Source organism: Dendropsophus ebraccatus, chromosome 6 (assembly GCF_027789765.1).
Source record: "Dendropsophus ebraccatus isolate aDenEbr1 chromosome 6, aDenEbr1.pat, whole genome shotgun sequence".
NCBI classification, from domain to species: domain Eukaryota; kingdom Metazoa; phylum Chordata; class Amphibia; order Anura; family Hylidae; genus Dendropsophus; species Dendropsophus ebraccatus.
This window is the reverse complement of record NC_091459.1, coordinates 44150086-44172672: the sequence shown is the minus strand read 5'-3', so window position 1 is coordinate 44172672 and position 22587 is coordinate 44150086. Positions and strand designations below refer to the sequence as shown.

Below are 22587 nucleotides of genomic sequence, written 5' to 3'. Positions count from 1 at the left end.
GGCCCCCTGGTGACGGCCACATTTGGGACGTGAAAATGAAAAAAATGGTATTTTTTATTTTCACGGCACATGTCCTACACATGTGCCCATCACTAGTGGGGTCCATATGCTCACTGCACCCCTTGTTAGATTCCTTATGGGGTGTAGTTTCCAGAATGGGGTCACTTGTCGGGGGTTTCTACTGTTCTGGCAGCACAGGAGCTTTGTAATTGCGACATGGCCTCCATCCCCCATTCCAGCCTCTAAATGGCGCTCTGTCCTTTTGGTGACTTGCCCTGTGCCCATATGGCAAATTATGTCCACATGTGGGGTATTTTCGTACTCAGGGGAAACTACCCTACACGTTTTGTGTTCATTTTCTTTTTTAACCCCTTGTGGAAATGGAAAAAAATCAAGGCTAGACCAACATTTAGTGTAATTTTTTTAAAATTTTTACTCTAAATCATTGATCTTGTCTTGATTTTTTCATTTTCACAAGGGGTTAAAAGATAAAAAAAAACACAATGTGTAGAGCAATTTCCCCTGAGTACGGAAATACCCCACATGTGGACATAAAGCGCCATGCGGGTGCAGGGTAAGCCTCCAAAGGGAAGGTGCGCCATTTGGTTTTTGAAGGCTGGATTTGGATGGAATGGATTTCGAGGGGCCATGTTGCATTCAAAAGGCCCCTGTGTTGCCAAGACAGTTAAACCCCCCACAAGTGACCCTATTATGGAAACTACACCCCTCAAGGAATGTAACAAGGGGTGTAGTGAGCATATGGACCCCACTGGTGACGGGCACAAATGTGGAACAATGTGGCGTGAAAATGAAATATTAAATTTTTTACACTATAATGTTGGTCTAGCCTTGAATTTATCATTTTCACAAGGGGTTAAAAGAGAAAAAAACACACAAAATGTGTAGAGCAATTTCCCCCGAGTCCGTAAATACCCCACATGTGGACATAAAGCGCCATGTGGGTGCAGGGCAAGCCTCCCAAGGGAAGGAGCGCCATTTGGATTTTAGAGGTTGGATTTGGCTAGAATGGATGATGAACGCCATGTCGCATTTACAGAGCCCTTGTGCTGCCAAAACACTGTAAACCCCCCACAAGTGACCCCATTCTGGAAACTACACCCCTCAAGGAATCTAACAAGGGGTGCAGTGAGGATATGGACCCCTGGATGACGGGCACATTTGTGCCATGAAAGTGAAAAAATGAAAATTTTCACTTTCACGTCACATTTTTCCACATTTGTGCCCGTCACCAGTGGGGTCCATATGCTCACTGCACCCCTTGTTAGATTCCTTGAGGGGTGTAGTTTCCAGAATGGGGTCACTTGTGGGGGGTTTCCAGTGTCTTGGCAGCACGAGGGCTCTGTAAATGCGACATGGCCCTTGAAATCCATTCCAGTGAAATCCAGCTTCCAAAAGCCAATTGGCGCTCCTTCCCTTTGGAGGCTCGTCCTGCGCCCGCTTGGCACTTTATGTCCACATGTGGGGTATTTCCGTACTCGGGAGAAACTGTGCTACATGTTTTGTGTTTTTTTTTTCCTTTTATCCCTTTGTGAAAATGAAAAATTGAAGGCTAGAACAACATTTTAGTGTAAAAAATACTTTAGTCTTTTTTCAAGCCATATTGTTTGGAAAATCTGTGAAGCACCTGTGGGGTCCAGATGCTCACCGCACCCCTTGTTACATTCCTTGAGGGGTGTAGTTTTCTAAATGGTGTCCCTTTAGGGGTGTTTTTTAGGTTTTGGCACCCCAGAGCCTCTGCCAACCTGAAGTGGTACAGTCAAAAATGACCAAAAATAACGGAGCCATTGAAATTCACTAGGCGCTCCCTTATATCTGAGGCTTGTGGTTGCGTCAAATAGCGCAATAGGGCCACATATGGGGTATTTCTATAAACTGCAGAAATGGGGCAATCAATATTGGGGTGCATTTCTCTGGTAATAGGTTTATAATTATGAAAAATATTGGATTACAATAAAATCTCTGCACAGAAAATTAAAATTTTCAAATTTCTTACACACTTAGCTTTTATTTCTGTGACTCCCCTAAAGGGTTAAAAAACTTTCTGGATGTGCTTTTGCAGAGTTTAGGGGGTGCAGTTTCTGAAATGGGGTGCTTCGTGAGGCTTTCTAACACACAGTCCCCTCAAATACACTTTAAACCTGAACAGTTCCCTAAAAATATCTGATTTTGAAATTTTACTGAAAATTTGGAAATTTGCTGCTAATGTTTTAAGCTTCCTATTGTCTAAAAAAAATGAAATATAGTTTAATAAATGCCGCCAACATAAAGTAGACATGTTGCTAATGCTATTTAATATATAATTTATGTGGTATAACCATTTTCTGTATAAGCAGAAAAGTTTTAAAGTTGGAAAAATGCATTTTTTCACAATTTTTCACGCTATTTTGGGTTTTTTCATAAAGATTCGTTATAAGTATCGACTCCAATTTACAAGAAATGTGAAGTACAATATGTCACGAGAAAACAATCTCAGAATCAGCCGGATAGGTAAAAGCATCCCGAAGTTATTAATGAATAAAGTGACACTGGTCAAATTCATAAAATTTGCTCCGGTCCTTAAGGCCATTTCAGGCTCTGTCCTTAAGGGGTTAAGTACATGCTATAAAAACGCAACGCTGAGGGGAATTTTTTTTATAGTCTTTCCTGATTCTTGTTCTGTCCAGTAGGGAGAGTGAAATGAGCAGGGACAGCATCTGAATTTAGTTAGGCAGCAATAGTCACAGTGGTAGTTGTAGTGTGGTAGTGGTAGCCGCAGAGTTCTTATACGGGCTCATCCGAGCGCGCCTGCAGCTGAACTCCCCACTGCACACTATGGAGCGAGCGACCGGAACGGCTCACTCCATAGGTCGCACTGACAGGGTTTTCTGGGGCTACTATTTAATGAATAGCGGCCGCAGAAAATGACATGTCAGTTTTCTACTGCGCCGCGAGAGATCCCGGCCGGGATTCCATAGAAGATAAGGCAATGTATCTTTTCGTAAAAAGTATAGCCGTCGTTGCCGATTACAACGGCCGTACATTTACGAAAATATACGTTGTGTGAACATAGCCTCAGGATGCATTTCTTAACCCTATAATGACTAGGCATCCTTTGTGGGGGAAAAAGAACCCAACAGTCCTTTTTAGGAATATATATATATATATATATATATATATATATATATATATATACATACAGTGGTGACTTGGATTGCGAGCATAATTCGTTCCGGGACTGTGCTTGTAATCCAAATCCACTCTTAAACCAAAGCAAATTTTCCCATAAGAAATCAGAGAAATGCAGACAATTGGTTCCCCACCCCAAAAATAATGATTTATAATTCTGAATAACATGTAAAACTAATGAAACGAATATTCAGAAACAGCAGGATATGTGATATTATAAGTTACTGTACAGTAATGGAGAGGATGGCAAACACAAGGGCTGACAAAGACTGCAGGGAGCATGAAGGAATGAGCAGGACAGATGTGGGCACAGTATAGCAGCACTCTCTTTCCGGGGAGAGAGGGGTTACAGCTATGGAGAGATTACCCCCCACAGTCCTGTCCCCTGATGCAAGCCCCAGCCTGAAGTGGATCTGCCATGATTTGGAAGGTGAGGGAGACTTCCTGGGTCAGAGTACAGGGCTGTAGACCCCCTATGCAGACCATGCCCCTCCTCCACTCGCGCTCCAACTCAGTACAGGGAGCTCTCAAACCAGAGCAATGCTCTTAATCCAAGTCACAATTTTGAAAAAACAAAACACTCTTAAACCAAGTTACTCTTAAACCAAGGTACCACTATATATATATATATATATATATATATATATATATTTCCCATTAATCTTTCTGTCTGGTTCTGCTATGTTCCAGAGTGATTGCCAGTATATACACACAGGCGAATAAAAGATACACTAATGCTCCGCTATTATGCATTTTACACTTAGCACCTGAAAATCTGAATGCTCGTGCGTACCTCTAGACCGAAACGTACGCTTCTACTGTACATTCATTATTTGTTCGTTCGTTTTTTATGTCCATGTTCGTGACCCTTTTTCTCATGTCTGGATCCACTTTTTTTCAGTGATTCTCATAGTATGTAGTCAATAGGGTATAAAACACAAACATGGTACAAATCTTTCCATATACTTTTTCTCAACGTTTTTCAACCTTAGAATTGTCTAAAATACACGTTAAAGTAACTGAAACCAGCTGCTTTACTACAAGCATTCAACCAGTTGCTTTTTCTTAAATGCTTCTACTGCGCTATTTATTACACAGGGTAAACCCCATGTGCATTGTCGTTTCTTCCTCCTAATATGTAGACAATGTATCATAATTCTGTGTTTACAAAACAAAACAATTCATGTTTAACAAACTTTGACTTAAGAGGGTATTTCTGTATGTGGAAGCACACAGCATGCTCTGAAAGCCTTTCCACAAGCTTGATGCCTTGGGAATCTCCCTATGGATCTCTCCAGCAGATGTGTGAATGGCACAGGGTGAAATGTCTATCAGATGACTATACAACCAAGACAAGGAGGAGAAGGAGGTGGTAAAGAAACTGAGAGAGGATTCCCCCCTGTAGCCCTCCTCCTCTTCTCCCTCACACCTCCTCCTCCTTCCCCTTGTGTGGATGAGAGCATCTCTCCTCTGCTGCTTGTGATCCAGGCTCAGGAGCTCTCTCTCATTGCTTGCAGCATGCAGGGAATGACATGTTGCCAGGCTGCTGCTTCTTCTCTGTGCTGCCTCCAGCCCTGGGATATGTGAGCAGCTGGAGAGATCAGCAGCCTCTTGTGTCCCACTCCAAAACCCCTGACTGATCCTAGCAGTAAAGGTATGCTGTGGCTGCAGGTGACCTCCTAGGTCCTAATGCCGAGGTTTGCACTGAGACCTACACAAGACACTTGCTATTTGACTTCCCTGGGAGCTTGCTGACAAGGAGTATTGGACATCAGGCTTTTGGAAACCATGGGTGTTTGCAGCGGCAGGTGCACACTGCTGTTTATTTGTGGGATGCAACTGGTAAGTGACACACTGGCTATCTGCTTCCCTCTTGCATCTGTACTGTGCCAAATTGCATATATATATATATATATATATATATATATATATATATATATATAAATTTAAAGGGTTTTTGGATGCAATCTGAACTGTGTTCTAAATCAATTTTGATGCCATTGATCTCTGCAAAGCCTAATTGAGTTGAACAAGGAAAGACCTCTACTATAACACTCATCCTCCTTCCAAATTCAACTATAGTTAATCCTCCAAAGCATGACTTGCCTGGGAGAAGTAGTGTTAATAGAAGTGGAATTGTGAAGCAGAGAGGAGGATGACACAAGCCCCTGAACTGCAGACAAACTGGCAGCTCAAGGGTAACCTATAGTGTAGTAGAGGTGTTTGCTTATTTGCATGAAAATGTATGAATGAGCTTTGGTCCTGGTTAGCAGAAAATGAATGAGGACTGAAGGAAGGCTAAGGATAGTGCTATGCTATCTTGTATACCATTGCTGCATTTCATTCTATTAGTATAATTATGGTTGTGGCAGCATGAAAGAAGTAAGGACTGCAATATAAGCTTTCAATGTGTTTTCATTATATTGATCTGTGTCTTTCAAATTGGTGAACATACCCTTTAATGTTCTGTCTTCACAACTTGCAAAAAATTACAGAACTGTCAATAAGTTATGAGGAAAAAGAGAAGGCCCAAGGGGCATGTAGGGTATCCACTTGCAAGGCTTGACAAGTCATGTGATCTGGGCTATTTGTGTTATTTGGTACAGTAATGTGAAGATGTGGTCTAGTGTGCACCAAGGAGTCGTAGAACTCACTTAGTGCAGCTATGCGGTGTGTCCTCTATGATTTGCTGTATGCAGTTACTGGAGTTCATTGTAGCTCTATTGACTAAGCAATAGGGTGGAAATAGCAGCGTGACCTTATTGTATGTTCTCTGTCATTTCTTTTCACATCTCTATATGTTTAGGATGCAAAACCTTTGTGTAACCGACATGATTCATTTATTTACGGTCTAAAAGGAGCAAAGTTGCATTGAGTAGAATAACACTGGGATGTGTGCCAATGTCCTTTTGTTTGCAGTAGTGCGCTCCCACAGCTTTAAAAGCCTTTTTTTATTGGCCAGAAGTAGTCAATATTGTGTGATTTTTATAGCAAAACAGTCTTGAAATGATTTATGCTTTGTTAAAACAATACACGGCTAATAGAGCTGTTTTTTTTTACATTTATTTGAATACAAAGTAAGATACAGTGCAATGTATTAAAGGGGCGGTATGTCAATCATGTTTGTATAGAAATAACAAAAAATTATATTTCTGAGCAAATTGTGGAATTTATTTTGCAGAGGAACAGAACTATAGTAAAAGTACCTATAGAGTAAAAAATAGTTTCTATGAAGTTTGTCTATTCCTATAATGGCCACTAGTTGGCAGCAGATATATAATTTATTGACAGAATGAAATGTTAATTCCTTTCTTATTAGGGGAAGAGAATAGGGAAGGAAGGATGTTCACAGCCTATTGCATTGACTGGAGTATGTCTTTAGGTGAAGTCTTGTTGGTCTTGGTTAACCAGGGAGCCTATTGCATACAGTGTCTTTACTTGTGTAAATTTCATGTGATCATAACAATACGACAATATCAATGTGTGTTTTCTGTGATTTTACATACTGTAGAACTGCAGGTAAAGCTGCTAAATTATCTTATGGTGAAAACGGCAGAAAATCAATTGTTTTTTTTTATGTTACACCTGATATGTAGGTGGCGGAAATGTGACTGAACTTTACATCTATACATCTGAATGGGGCTGTTTCTGCAAAGCGTGCATTTATTTCTGCAAATCCCATTTAGACATTTGGGCCAGTTGCAGAACTTTCTGCAACAAATTTGATACTTTATACATGTACCCTCAGTCAGCTATTTACTGTATGTACTTTGTAAGCTAGAATGATCTAATTCATCAGTATATGCACAACATAGGTTATTGTTCTCCAAGTATTTCCTTACCTCTTTATTGATCAATAGCATCAATGAATTCCCATCAATTTTAAAATTCAAGGTCCTCAATGTTGGAAACTACGATCCACTCCAAACAACCCTTTTCTCGCTAGAGTACATCCGACCTATGTGCATATCATTTTGAAATTCAAGAGAGATGAATGGTCACTGATTTGATAGGAGTGCTCCAATATAAACCCATCATTTGATGGCATTTGCTGGGAGAATGTGACTTAATGATCTTCCTTTAACAAAATTATTTTTTCATAGCGCATAAATAAATTGGCAGCTTGTCTTTTTGGGCTTTGTCCTACATTTTCTATGTGCTGAGATGTAGAATAGTATCATATCACATTGTGTTTAATTGTAGATAATTATGTAGCATCACAAAGATTAGATGGATTCATTTGCTTCCTTATTGTATTTTGTGAAAATATCTAGTTCTTCTAATATTGTTATTATAATATTAGTGGTACTGTTTAATGATACTGCAGATCTTTTTATTGTGGACCACCTGCCTATGGATGAATACTCACAGGTGGCTTTGCGTCTGTATCTGGAATATTGGGGGGATGAGTAAGGATGGATCAGCTGTGAATTGCTATAATTGTTGAAATGGCATTTATCCGGAATATGCTGCAATACATTTGCACTTCTTTTCACTTGATGCTTTAGAATTTCCTAAGTGCTGGATTTTACAGCTTTGACCCATGTCTAGTATATCACATTGTGTCATATTCTTTATAATACAGAGATTACTGTGTAATACATTCTGATGCCATAGCTATCTCTAATAAAAAAAAAAAAACGTCCAGAAATGTGATTTTAAGATCAGAATGTTGAGTAACGTGCACAGAGAAAGTTGTTGTCCTACAGTATTTTCTAATAGGCTTGGTTCACTTTTTGTTTTAACATACAGAAAAAACTTGGTCAACAACATTTTTGGGTACACTAAAACATAAAAAAATATCCAACGATCCATTTCAGTCCGTTTTTTTTTTTTTTTTTTTAATAATGTAAGTCAATGGGAAACTGATCCTGTTGGAAGGCATGCAACTGTATCCGATTTTACCATTCCTTTTTGTCATTAAACGGACAGCAAAAGTTAAACAGACAGCAAAAACACAGTGTGAACCTAGCCACAGATTTATCAATAAGTGGTCATGCTGCAACAAATAAATAAAAATGTTTTCCTACATTTAGGCTATGGGAACTACACCTTCACTTCCAACGGATGTATATAAGCTCTAGAGATGAGCGAATCTCGAACACACTCGAATCCGTTCGAAGCCGAGCGTGTGGCAATTGATTATTGGTGGCTGAATAAGTTGGATGCAGCCCTAGGGAGTCCTAGAAAACATTAACATAGCCTATGCAATTTTTGCTTGTGCTGCTATTTTGTAATAAGAAAATTTTACGGGATGTCCAGGACTCCGGAGGATGCCTGTGCAGTGGCTCCTGACTCCAATCTTACAGTGCCATTGATTCTTGACTTCTCAAACTGGCACTGGTGAAGGACAACTACTGTAGTCCTCAGCGTCCAGATTCTGCTACTAAATTGACTCTTAGGAGCATGGAGAGCAAGCATGGTAAGGCCAGCAACAGTGATGTCACCACAGCGCTACTGGCCTGAATTGTTAGTCAATTTTGAATGTCCTGCCCTTCCCAAGGATATGTTCACACTGAGTAATATAGTCCCTTCTTCCTCTGTGTCTCTATGGGAGGGCTCGCGTGCCTCCACCAACCGTCGCTCTCTGCTCAAAGAATTGACATGTCAGTTGTTTGAGTAGAGAGCGACGGAAGCTGAAGTGCGTTAGCCATCCCATAGAGACACTGTGTGACCCTGAGTGGGTGGGATTCTGCCTATATTACTCAGTGTGAACATACCCTTAACCAGAGAGGAAGAGAAGGACAGACTGCAACACAGTGGGGAAACAGCCAGGTGGGGAATCCTCTTTAATGAGTATACAAAAGGTTCTCTCTCTCTCTCTCTTTCTCTCTCCCTCTCTCTCTCTCTCTCTCCTTCTCTCTCTCTCTCTCTCTCTCTCTCTCTCTCTCTCTCTCTCTCTCTCCCTCCTTCTCTCTCTCTCTCCCCCCCCTTCTCTCCCTTCCCTCCTTCCTCCATTCCTTTCTTCCTTCCTCCCTCCCTCCCTTCCTTCCTTCCTTTCTTCCTCCCTCCCTTCCTTCTCTCTCTCTCTTTCTCTTCCTTCCTTCTTCCCTTCCTTCCTTCCTCCCTATCCTCCTCCCTTGCTTAATTTTTTCTTTTACCTCCTTCCTTCCTCCTTATCTTCCTTCCTTCCTTCCTTCTCTCTCTCTCTCTCTCTCTCTTCCCTCTTTCCTTCCTTCCTCCCTCCCTATCTTCCTTCCTTCCTCCCATCCTTCCTTTTCCCTTCCTTCCTTCCTTCCTATCTTCCTTCTTTTTTTCCTTCCTTCCTTCCTCCCTCCCTTTCTTTCTTCCTTCCTTCTCTCTCTATTTCTCTCTCTCTCTTTCTTATGTATGATGACACATAAGAGTATACATGTTTAATTCCCTAGTTAACACAAATAGTGTCAGGTATACAAAATGTTCCCGACAGTATAACAAGCTGCATGGGTTTCACACAGCCCGGCTCACCAATTATTTACTACATCTTTGATCACACTGGTTCATGGTGTCAAAACAACATTTTCCTTTAGTTGGTGTTTCGTTTTCTAGGCTAGCACTTCTGCAGAAATAAGAGATATCCTAAAACTTATATCCAGTCCAGAAATTAGCAGTGTATGCAGAAGTGAACATTAGGCAGCAATTTACTTTACATGAGGTGATTTATACATACTTTTCTGCTTCATTATCATTGCTGGTACAGAAAATCATGAAAAATTATTTCTTGCTACCTCAGGAGATTATCTAGTTCATGGCAGCAGAAAAACACATCCCAGTGTATTGTATCGCGCAGTATAGTATATCCTTATTCCGGCCATTAAATCATTTTCTAACATTAAGTCACTCCACTCAGTTGTGAATCCGTAACTTCACTGTTAGTATTAGTCATTGACCCAGAGGTTTTCTTTGCTTAATGTAACATTTCATATGCCTAAATGATACACTAGAAGAATATTAACTAACCCTCAACTGGAGATGTGATTTCATATTGAAAAAAGGGGTTGGAAAATGACTGCTTAGATTGTGGGCTTCTTTTAGATACTATAATCATACAGAAGATATCTGGTTGCTGGAGCCCATGATCTGCATTACATCTGTGTAACATTCTGAGCAGTCAGTCCTTAGTAGTGAGGAGCAAACATGTTCGTAAATGTTCATATGTTCGTACAAACATGACGCTAATTGATTGTGTTCGCCGATCATAATAAATTTGTTTGATGATCAGAATAGTCATAATGATCATTTTCGAATGAATTTAAACTTGCAAATGTAAGCAACTCCAAATAGAATAAGACCATCAGTAAGATATCATAGACCTTCTATTACGAGTACACGGTTTGGGGTTTACTGGCAGAGCGTCTAATCTTTTCTGTGTAGCAAAATTCATAAAAGGAACATGAAATAACTTCTGTGTACTTTGCCTGCAATGTAAAGCTGCTTAAAGTCTGTCTGCTTTATTTTCTGATCTGACTGGCCCCACACAGCTATAATCAGTTTCTAAGCTTTGTACTATGTCTTTATATCCCACGAATGCCAGTCCAAGTTCATTCTGTAAAAAAAAAACATACACGCTTAGCATCTCTCTTCCCATGGGAACGGGAAACCTATTTCCATCCGATGATATATAATGCACCACAGAATGGTGGATCACATGTCTAGCACAAGCCAATTTTAATCATGTTATTACAGTATTTGGTAAAGGTAACCTGGAATGAATAACAGAGCATTACATCAGTGATTATAGAGAAAATAGTTTTTAATTTAAATAATTGCAGATTTTGCAAACAGAACTTAATAAATCTATACTTACCTGTCCATGATCCCCTGGTGTTCTCTTTTGTGTCCTTAGCCGCCTCAAGCCCACTCAAGCAATTACTAAGTGAAGGGCAGTGCCCCAGCCAGTGATTTGCTGAGCGGGCTGTCACTCTTGTGAATCACTGGCTGTGGCACTGTCTATTCTCAGTCAGTCAGTAATTGGCTGAGTGGGCTGTCACTCTCTAATCAGCCAATTACTGACTGACTGAGAAGGGACAGCACCAAGCCAAGTCATTGGCTGAGCAGGCGCTGTACCTCACTCAGTGATTAGCAAGCGGGAGGGAGCAGCCTTAGCAAGCTGGAGGGGGCTGAAGACACAATGAAGATGACACTGGGAGAGCGCAGACAAATTTTTTCGCTCTTCTCTACCATTTACCATACAGGATCAATGACAGTTCCACACAGTGATATGTGTTTTTGTTTTTGTCTTCTGCCGGGTCCTGGCAGTGAATTACCTTTTGGCTATTCCTACTCAACATTTGCTTGTTGTGGTCCCTCCAGTGTGCTGCGGTGACTTCCCCAATACGTTGATTAGCGTTGTGCCTACTTGCACAACCCTAGTAGGTGAGTGTACAGTTAACCCTTTTCGGGTGTTTCTACTGCTCACTTTATTTTACTTTGACTATATTGCACCAGGAAGCGCCCTTCTGTTTGTGTTTTGTTGTAGTACTATAAATCAAAGTAAATTGGAGTTAATTATGGCAAAATTCTATGCCAGCCGATCGATGGCCTCAATCTGACAGTGTGGTGGAAGCAGTGTCAATATTGTGTAAAGTTTATTAAGATACATGCACCTTTTCATAAAATAAGAGCATTATATGCAAGTGCTTCTCTTGTTAGAAAATGCTTGTCTTGGTCTACTCTCCCATGTATCTGTCAAAAGCAGGTCAGTCCTCCGCCTCTTGCTTTGCTTCAATCATTCTGGTGATATTATAATTCTCAACTCCAGTCGTCAAGACCCCACAACAGGTCCTGTTTTGAGGATCTCCCTAGTATTTCACAGGTGACAGAACTATACTCAGTTCATCAGGTATGACCACAGCTGTTCTTTGTATGGAATATACATGACCTGTTGGCCAGTCATGAGGGCTGGAGTTGAAAAACACTGTTAGGCCATGATCAGATCATCGCGACCGGTACTGCAGTATTATCCGGATGATCTTCACTACGAATTTCCCGCTGTATACAATGGAGCCTGTGGCCAGATCCGCACGCTCCATTGTGTGAACTGACATGTTCTCTGTGGCCACAGAAAACTGACATGTCACTTTTCTGCGTGGCCGCTAGCGATCCTGGCCGGAGTGTATACTATGTGTATACACTCCGGCCAGGATTTTCTCAGCTTGTAGCACAATGTAAGTTCAGTATTAATCACAGCCGTTGTTGAAAATTGGCAACTATGGCTGTGATTAATACTAAATTTATGTTGTGTGAACATGGCCTTAAACTGTTGTTGTATGTGTCAAGACAAGCGTGAGGTTGTATAATCAGAATACATTTGATATGTTTTGTGGCTTTGATGTCATAAAATTGTGCTTGCTTTTAAAAAAATTTTTTTAGTCCCAATCTAATTTTTAAAAGATGCTCTGTTATATGTCTATATGACAATACATTACTGTCTCTGCATTTAAAATGCACAGAAATGTGTTAGGACATACTTTAACTATTTAGGGATTATAATTAGACATTGTTGGGGTGTTTGTTAGGCCCAGGGTTATAAGGGTCTTCCAGCCAATCCCAGTAATCACCTTACTGAGAGCAGTAAGACAAGGAGATAATCCTCCCTTTGATTGTATAGTGATCAGCTTATTTTTACAGTGCTTCAGAGGCTACACTTCCAGGATCAAAGATAGCCATCTCCAGCCCGCTCAGCCAATCACTAACTGAGACAGGACGGCACCAAGGCCAGTGATTGACTGAGCAGGCTGTCACTCCTGACATGTGGATGACAGCCCACTCAGCCAATCACTGGTCGTGGCGCTTTCCTGTCTCAGCCAGCTATTGGTTACGTGTCTGGAGGCGGCTGGAGACCCTAGAGATGGGAGGAGGACACTGGTAGAGTGCGTACAGGTAAGTATTGATGAATAACCTTTAAATTGTGCAGCCGCCATGTTTACTAACTCTTTGCAAAAGTTTGACTTTTTGCTAAGTTTATAACAAACCTTGTTTCATATTATTAGTTTTGCTAATCTTTATTCTTAATATTTTTAACTTACTTCTTATGTAATTTTCAGTGATAAAGTCAAGGGATTTCTATGCAGTACAAAATATTATGGGTACATGAAAATACTGTATAGTATAGCAGTCTTCATAACCCCTGACCACCTCCTTTGAAATCATTGTTTATCTGTCTTGAACTTCTTTGGGGTTATCTCTGTATGGTTATACTTTGACCATCCAAGACCTTATAAGCCAATCATTTAACAAGCCATTATTAGGACTCCCTTACAAAATGTTATGGAATAACATAAAAGTAAAGTGTACTTCTCAAATATATTATTTCTAGTATAGCTATGACTTATTATTATTATTATGACTTATTATTTACTATTGTCTACATAGGAAATTTCGGAAGTGTATCCACTTTCTGAATGCCTCCCTGATTTTACAGTTGTTGCATCGTAATATAATACTTAATTTAAACATGCTAGTTTTCTTACTATCTATGACCTCTTTGAACTAACAGTACTAAAACAGTGGCTTATACTCTTTTAAAGGACTGATTATCACTGGAACTTCTTTATAGAAAGAAAGATATTGTAACCTTTATATAATCTTGTAAGAGGATCACTTTAACTGCAGTGGATTCAAACAGAGAAGAAAGGCAACCATTGCTGGCTCTTGAGCCCTCAGAACAACAGGCTGAGGACTGCAGATATATAATGGGTTATTTTTTAAAGTGAAGGTGTACTATTTTTTTTTTTTTTTTTTTACCTCAAAGCAAGGTCTTCATCAGGTACCTGATGAAGTTTTCTAATTCAGGGAAGAAGCACATTTTCTTCTTGGCTTTAGAAATAGATCAAGAGGCAAGTGAGTTTACCATGATAAATAATAGCCTCCCAAAAAGTAACACCATTAATTTTCTCAGACAAGAATATCTCTTCTGAATAGTCGCTATTAGTGAAGTATATATACATATGCTATATATACTCATCAATGTGATGTCCTAATATAATTTTAAGGGGTTGTCTACAAAAAATAAATAAAAATCACTCTTAGACATGCTGCCAGGGCTGCCGGAGACATGTCAGTAATGTATACTTACCCAGGGGCGTAACTAGAAATGGCTGGGCCCCATAGCAAACCTTTGATTGGGGCCCCCCCTACCCCAAATCCACCCCCACCCCTGACCGACCACTACGCCATCAACACACCCAGATCTACACAGGTTCTGTACTCCATATAAATTACAGTGTAGTTACATCAGGTGACTCACAGGGGACGTCTTCTCTGATCGGAGTTCTTCCCTTTTCATCATCTTCTCCATCTGTCCTGGGCCGTTATGAGAACTTCTCGGAGCCACGAATCCACAGAATCTGCCAGACAGACATATTAGGCTCCTCACACTGACACCATCCTCATCTGTATACAAACTGCACATCTGTAATGGCCCCTTTGTACCCTCTTTCAGTGAGTAGCCCTGACTCCTTGTATAGGAACATATATATATATATATATATATATATATATATCCCTTATAGTATATGCCCCCCTCTGTGTAGACAGCTTATAGATTGCCCCTTGTTCAGTGCTCCGTATAGATGGCCCCATGTGCATCACCTATATCAGGGGTAGGGAACCTCGACTCTCCAGCTGTTGCAAAACTACAACTCCCATCATGCCTGGACAGCTAAAGCAGTAGTTTTGCAACAGCTGGAGAGCCGAGATTACTTCTGTGTAGTCCTCTTAGAGATGACCCTGTATGTTGTCCACTCCCCCATATAGCCCCCTTATGTTGTCCAGCCCCCATAAAGCCCCCTTATGATGTCCAGCCCCCCCCCCCGTATAGCTTCCAGTGTTGTCCATCCCCATCCCACATAGCCCCCAGTATTATGCATCCCCAGCCCCCACATAGCCCCCAGTATTGTGCATCCCCATCCCCCATATAGCCCCTAGTATTGTGCATCCCCCCACATAGCCCCCAGTATTGTGCATCCCCATCCCCCACATAGCCCCCAGTATTGTCCATCCCCAGCCCCCATATAGCCCCCAGTATTGTGCATCCCCAGCCCCCACATAGCCCCCAGTATTGTGCATCCCCAGCCCCCACATAGCCCCCAGTATTGTGCATCCCCAGCCCCCACATAGCCCCCAGTATTGTGCATCCCCAGCCCCCACATAGCTCCCAGTATTGTGCATCCCCTTCCCCATATAGCCCCCAGTGTTGTGCATCCTCAGCCCCCACATAGCCCCCAGTATTGTGCATCCCCCTATTTAGCCCCCAGTATTGTGCATCCCCAGCCCCCACATAGCCCCCAGTATTGTGCATCCCCAGCCCCCACATAGCACCCAGTATTGTGCATCCCCAGCCCCCACATAGCCCCCAGTATTGTCCATCCCCAGCCCCCATATAGCCCCCAGTGTTGTGCATCCTCAGCCCCCACATAGCCCCCAGTATTGTGCATCCCCAGCCCCCACATAGCCCCCAGTATTGTGCATCCCCTTCCCCACATAGCCCCCAGTATTGTGCATCCCCAGCCCCCACATAGCCCCCAGTATTGTGCATCCCCAGCCCCCACATAGCCCCCAGTATTGTGCATCCCCTTCCCCACATAGCCCCCAGTGTTGTGCATCCTCAGCCCCCACATAGCCCCCAGTATTGTGCATCCTCAGCCCCCATATAGCCCCCAGTATTGTGCATCCTCAGCCCCCTATTTAGCCCCCAGTATTATGCATCCCCAGCCCCCATATAGCCCCCAGTGTTGTGCATCCTCAGCCCCCATATAGCCCCCAGTATTGTGCATCCCCCTATTTAGCCCCCAGTATTGTGCATCCCCAGCCCCCATATAGCCCCCAGTATTGTGCATCCTCAGCCCCCATATAGCTCCCAGTGTTCCCCTCTGATAAAAATAAACAAAATACAACTCACCTAACCACACGCTCCCCCGTCGGTCGCCGGTCTCCTCTTCTCTCTTCCTCCGACCAATAAGCCGCTCCATGCTGAAGTCCCAGGCAGCGCCATCACTGAGTTCAGGCTGCGCCCCGGCGGCTGGGACTTCCTGTACAGGGAACGCAAACCGGAAGTCCCAGCCGCCGCGGCGCTCAATGATGGCGCTGCCCGGGACTTCGGCAGGGAGCTGCTCATCGGGCGGAAACTCTTGTGATCGCAAGCAAAACGCTGCTTGCGGTCACAAGAGTGATTGACAGCGCGGGAAGCCTATGGTTTCTCGCGCTGTCAATCACGACACTTAACACCCGGGAGGCCCGCTCGGCCCCCGGGTGCTTCAGACAGTCAGCTCTGGGGGGCCCAGGCCACGGGCCCCCTGGTGCCAGGGGCCCCGTAGCGGCCGCTACGGCTGCTACGGCGGTAGGTCCGCCCCTGTACTTACCTGTCTCGCTCCCCCGATGATACTGGTGCAGAGCAGGCAGCCTGGGAATTGTACACAGCAAGGGACTTACTTGTCATCATAAAAAAACTTTTGACATATCATAGAGACATAGATTGGAAATATGCTGCAGCAAACTGCAAGTGTCAGGACTCGCATATACTCCATTCAGCTTACATACAATAAAAACTTCTAGAGTTTTTGTTTATAAAAAAAAAAGTTGCTTAGAAAACCATTTGATCAAATAGAATGTACAAACTCACCACATTAAGGTGAACCCCAGATAGTTGGACTCTACACTTAGCTCATGGCCTCCCTCGGACCTAAATTCTACAAAACTGGGCATTGGGGATCAACTAAACTCTGTGTAAAACACCCACGTAAGCTGGGTGGAGTGCAAGACTAAAAGGAGGTAGCCACACACCCCACATGTAACACAAAAAGCAAAGAAATAGCCAGCACTTTACTTACACTTTTTCACACTGTGCAGTTTGAATAAGAATAAAATAAAATAAAACTTTAGAATAGGATTTTATTGTATGTAGGCTGGAGGGAGTATATGTAGTGAGTCCTGACACTTGCAGTTTCCTGCAGCATCTTTCTATTTTTGTCTGTATGTTAGCCATGGTAGTGTGCAAACTGCACAGTGTGAACAAATGATAGTGAAGTGCTGGCTATTTGTTTACTCTTTATGTCATAGAGACAGGTTAAAATTTTTGATCGGTCTGGGTCACATGATTGTGAGAACGAGCAGGGAGAGGACTGTTCTGCAGCGCTGTCCACTTCCCACTCTGTATCAATGAAAAGTGGTGGGCTCCGTGGTGGTTGACTTATATTAGGAGCCCGACTCATCACAAATATACAAAACTGGGAGAGGACCAGGCTTAGCGCCGTCTTCTCCCATCTCGTTCTCACAATTGGTACGGGTCAGAACATTCAGACCTGGACAGATCAAAGCTTTTGACATGTATCTAACACATATCAAAAAATGATTTATGATGACAGAAACACAAATTTACACTAGCAAAGAAAATGATGTACTATGAAGAAGTTATTGGAATGTAATGCAACTTTTTATGTGTGAATGTAATGATGATATGTAAGTCCTTACAATACTTGGGGAAACTATAAAACTGAAATAAGCTCTAGTATTCTGTTCAGCCACATCTTGTAGAACATTTTCCCACCGATGTTACAGCCAGGCCTGTAGATCCTGCACACTAGTAGGTTTCCAAAGCCAGCTCGCCATAAATACTCAACTGGCAAAAAATCTGGCAACTGGGTAGGTTAAGAAAGTTTTGTTTTCTAGAAGCCCAGCCATGTGAGGCTACACATGTGGCTGCACAATTTCCCGCACATATTACTGACGTAAACAGAATGTAGCCTCGGAGAGTCTTTTTTTGTAGGGCAGTGGAGAAAACAATTTTACGCCCTCTTGTGAAAAATCAATGTGTAATCCGATCACACCTGTAATCATTTACATATCTGCCAACCGCCCGGTGCAGCCTCCGGATACTTACCCTTTTCCGGCAAGTCCCGGATATCAGATATTAGCGCCCGAAGCTGTGCGTGCGCTGTATGCAAATTACCTGAGATGAGTCTGATGCCCATAGAGAAAGACTTGAGCCGTCTTTCTCTATGGGCATTGGACTTACCTCTGCAGCGTGCTCACGGCTTCGGGCACTGATATCTTCGTCCCGGGACCGGCTCCTGGAGCGGGACTCGCAGGAAAGGGTAAGTATCTTGAGGAACATGTATACCAAGTCAGTTTTACCCTAAGGCAAAAATTATGTCTGCCATTGCAAATTACAAATAGTGGCGCAAAAAAATAAGGGCTCATCTGGGTATCTAGGTGGAAAAATGCACTCACTATGGCCTCATATACACAAGGAGGAAAAAAGGAAAGTGCAAAAATAAAAACTGGGTGTGTCCCCTAAGGGTTAACAGGGGGGAAAAAAGTGGCTCCTGGAATGTAGTTTATTTTTTTTGTATTTATTTTTAATAAAAACACACTAAAATATAAAAAGAACTGTATGTATTTGATATCAATGCATTTGAGACTATTTCATTTTATGTCATAGTTTCTCCAGAATAAAATTAGCAAAAATGTATTTGTTATATAACACTTTTTTTTTTACCCATTTTCAAAGTTCAAAGAAAGAAAAAGAGAGAAAAAAAGTAAAAGAACTGATGTTCTTTTACTTTTTTTCTCTCTTTTTCTTTCTTTAAAGATTAAGGCTATGTTCACACTAGGTATATTTGAGGCTGTATGTTTGAGGCTGTATAGCAACCAAAACAAGTAGTGGATTGAAAACACAGAAAGGCTCTGTTCACATAATGTTGTAATTGAGTGGATGGCCGTTGTTTAATGGCAAATATGTGCTGTTATTTTAAAACAACGGCTGTTGTATTGAAATAATGGAAGTTATTTACCGTTATATGGCGGCCATCCACTCAATTTCAACATTGTGTGGACAGAGCCTTTCTGTGTTTTCAATCCACTCCTGATTTTGGTTGCTATGAGGACGTGACATGAGGACCAAATACAGCCTCAAATATACATAGTGTGAACCCAGCCTAAAGGTTATGAGATCACCCCTTTGACAGAATTGACCAGTTTGTGCTACCACTTTTCATTGTTCCAACACCTGGCTGTTCCTTGACAGAGTGCTCAGTAAAATCAATAGTTGTCCATTTCAATGGTGCCTGACTGCAGACAACCACTTCTAATCTTATAATTAGGATATCAGTCATTTACTATTATAGGGAGTATATGTATAAGCTTTGAATAATGAAAGTTGTAATTAGTAGGATTGGCATCACTATGACATTTTTTTACAGCTGTTAACTACAGAAATGCAAGCATACTGTATATCATTGTAGCCTGTTTATTACACTTCCTTTCTGCTGACAGTACTTTATATAATCAATTCATTTCTATGCACTACTCATCAGCAATATGTAGTGGAAATCTGGCTAATCTAAACTTTTGCCATTATGTGTACATTCAGATACAGAAACATAACTCTTTTACTCCTATTTCAATAAGAACAATTTGTCAACCAATACCCTGCTCTGCACTGAAGAGGGGCAACAACCCCAAAACAGCATATGGTAATTCTTTCCTTTTAAAGAGATTGTTTGGGTTGGCATACATCCCCAGTCAACACTCCTAGATGGAATGAAACACTGACTTGAAAGGACAGCACTTTGACCAAATGGTGTGAGAGCTATTTTGCATATCCTTTCTTCCCAGAATTGCTAGTGAAACAGGAATAGCCTTTGAGCCTCCACATCTCTTTATGATGGACTTTCCTTAAAAAGAATTAGTATCCCTTTGACCCACGTCTATAGACCTCTTCCTAGCCAGCCAACACCCTACTCTGATACACACTTGATACCAGAATCTTCAGTATTGCAATTTACTTCTCACAAAAAAGACAAGATACACTTGTTTGCAATACTGAAGATTCTGGTATCAAGTGTGTATTGGATCACTGTGCGGGTTTTATAAGCGCCCGTGCGAATACCGGTTGAGGACTGGCACTTGGCGTTTTGTTTATTTTTTAACCCCCTACTCTGCACTGAACAGGTATAAGAACCCTGAAATGGCCGTCTGCAGATGAGAAGTCTTTTCTTTTGGAGAAATTGTTTAGCTTGGAATATATCCCCAGTCAAGGCTCTAAGACTCCTAGATGGAGTGAAACACTGACTTGAAGGGATACCACTTTTCCTATGTAGTGTGAGAGCTATTTTGCATATCCTTTCTCACAATTTACAATAGAAACTCTTGAATACAAATACAAGTAGTGCCTTGGATTACAAGCATAATTCGTTCCGGAATTGTGCTTGTAATCCAAATCTACTCTTTAACCAAAGCTAAACTTCCCATTAAAAATCACTGAAATGCAGAAAATTGATTCCCAACCCCAAAAATAATGATTATTCATTCTGAATAACATGTAGAACAAGTAAAAAAAAGATTTAGAAACATCTGGATATGTTATATTATAAGTTACGGTAGAGTATAGCAATCAGCATGTGGTGTTTAATGTATAGTAGGAGCATAAACCTGAAAAACAGCTGCTGTTTGTAGATACAGGATGGAACTACAGATCCACATAATGGAAAGGAAAGGAAACACAATGGCTGACAGAGACTGAAGGAATGAGCAGGGCAGATGCGAGCACAGTATAGCAGCACTCTCTGTCCAGGGAGAGAGGGGTTACAGCTGTGAATAAAATTCCCCCCACAGTCCTGTCCCCTGATGCAAGTCCCAGCCTGAAGTGGATCTGCTGTGATTTGGAAGGTGAGGAAGACTTCCTGGGTCAGAGTACAGGGCTGTAGACCCCGCTGTGTAGACCATGCCCCTCCCCTGCTCCGCCTCCCACCTAGTACAGGAAGTTCTTAAACCAAAGCAATATTCTTTAACCAAGTCACAATTTTGAAAAACTGTGAGCTCTTAAACCAAAACGCTCTTAATCCAAGTTACTCTTAAACCAAGGTACCACTGTATTAGATTTATGTCTATAATTAGGGTTTTTAATACATTTGCAAGATATTTGTAATGACTAAAGGGTTACTATTAGCTCATGCAGAAAAATAATAATTATTTTATTAATGCAAACTATAACAATTTCTTCAAAATATTAATTTCTACCGCCACATAAAAAAAAAACGGGCCAAGAAAAAAATAGTTATTACCTCCAAGTGATTGAATGTTTCGGAATGTGTTTCCTCCCATTTAACGAGCGACTGTTGGAGAGCAAGACTGTAAGGCTCATTATTAGTAATTATATGAATTATGTAAAATTTATAACAGCAGCATCCATTATAATGAGTGTGTAGCATCAGGAAGATTTACTGTATAGGAATGAAAGCTCAGAAACGTGGCATTAAACGTACAACACTGTAATTCACCTTTTAAATCTTAGGCTAGAACAAAAAAGTACAATAAAAATAGATTAAAGGATCAAATCCAACAAAAGAAATACTGCTTGGGAAAATTAGCCATCTGTTCAATGAGAAATCTGCATGTAGAGTCAAATCGGCTAATCAGAGAACCCAGTTAACTTCTGGTCACAATAAAGAAGTTAAGTAATGAACTAAAACCACATTGCCAGTGAACATCATTTTATACTTCTTCAAAGCAATGAGGCAGTGCTATCTATGTCTGATATGGAAGAGAAGCGGGAATACAGAAATAAACGATGCCCCAGGATGTACTGGGACAAGTGAATCATATCAAAGGATGTTTTGCAGTTTTATCTAAATAAAACTTTTACTTTTTTAACTTTGTGTTTTAATTCTACACATTTTTCAAATTTTCTTTTAATAAACAAAAAACATAAAAGAAGCTGGCAGAGTAGAAAGCAATAGATGTGATTCCCATCAAGACACAACTTTAGTTTTTCAAGAGAATCATAATTGAATGTTGTGTTGTAATTGCTATCTTTTCTTGACCCCAGAAAGTTTGTACACTCTACAGGAAGTGTCAGATTATCTCCTTATTACATGGCCTGATCACTAATGCAAGCGAGTGCCCAGTGACCAATGGGTTTTAGGCTGGGATAAACGACAACGATCAGACAATAACTGTTTCATTAGCTCATCATTGTCTTTGGCAATCTCTTAGCAACTACTCACTGTTGGTTGCTCTTGATCTTTCTGCAACATATGACATTGTAGATAACCAGCTTCTCAGTATGGTCTCCTCAATTAGTCTCATCATGGAATCTCTTCCCGCATGATTTTCTTTTTCATTTTTTAAACAGTTTGGTACGAGTGCCAAGAGTCAGAAGCCCACTAAATGTGATGGTATTTTCTAAGAAATACTCCTCTGAGCCAGGGACTTTGCATCCAAGCCAGAAAAAGTCTTCATCCTCCTGGTAACAGTCCTGCCTTTAACTTCCTTCCAGTACTGGCGCTGTTGAGAACCAGAATTTAAATGAAATCTAACAATAAATTTGGGAAGATTTGCTTATCTTTATTCTAAACTAAGTAATTTTATAATCAATGTGGGTACTGAAGTCTACTTTGGTTGTCAATTGTCACAGCTGCCAAA

General features: G+C 41.3%; 1 protein-coding gene across 2 annotated transcripts in view; it reads left to right on the top strand.

Moving 5' to 3' along the window:
• The first annotated feature begins 4837 nt into the window (after positions 1 to 4837).
• Positions 4838 to 22587, top strand: part of NKAIN2 (sodium/potassium transporting ATPase interacting 2) — a 555517-nt gene continuing 537767 nt past the window's right edge. For both annotated transcript variants that reach the window (XM_069973668.1, XM_069973669.1), the window contains exon 1: positions 4838 to 5028. In XM_069973668.1, coding sequence (XP_069829769.1) covers positions 4975 to 5028 — 54 coding nt within the window. In that variant the 5' untranslated portion in view covers positions 4838 to 4974. The remainder of the gene's footprint in view (positions 5029 to 22587) is intronic.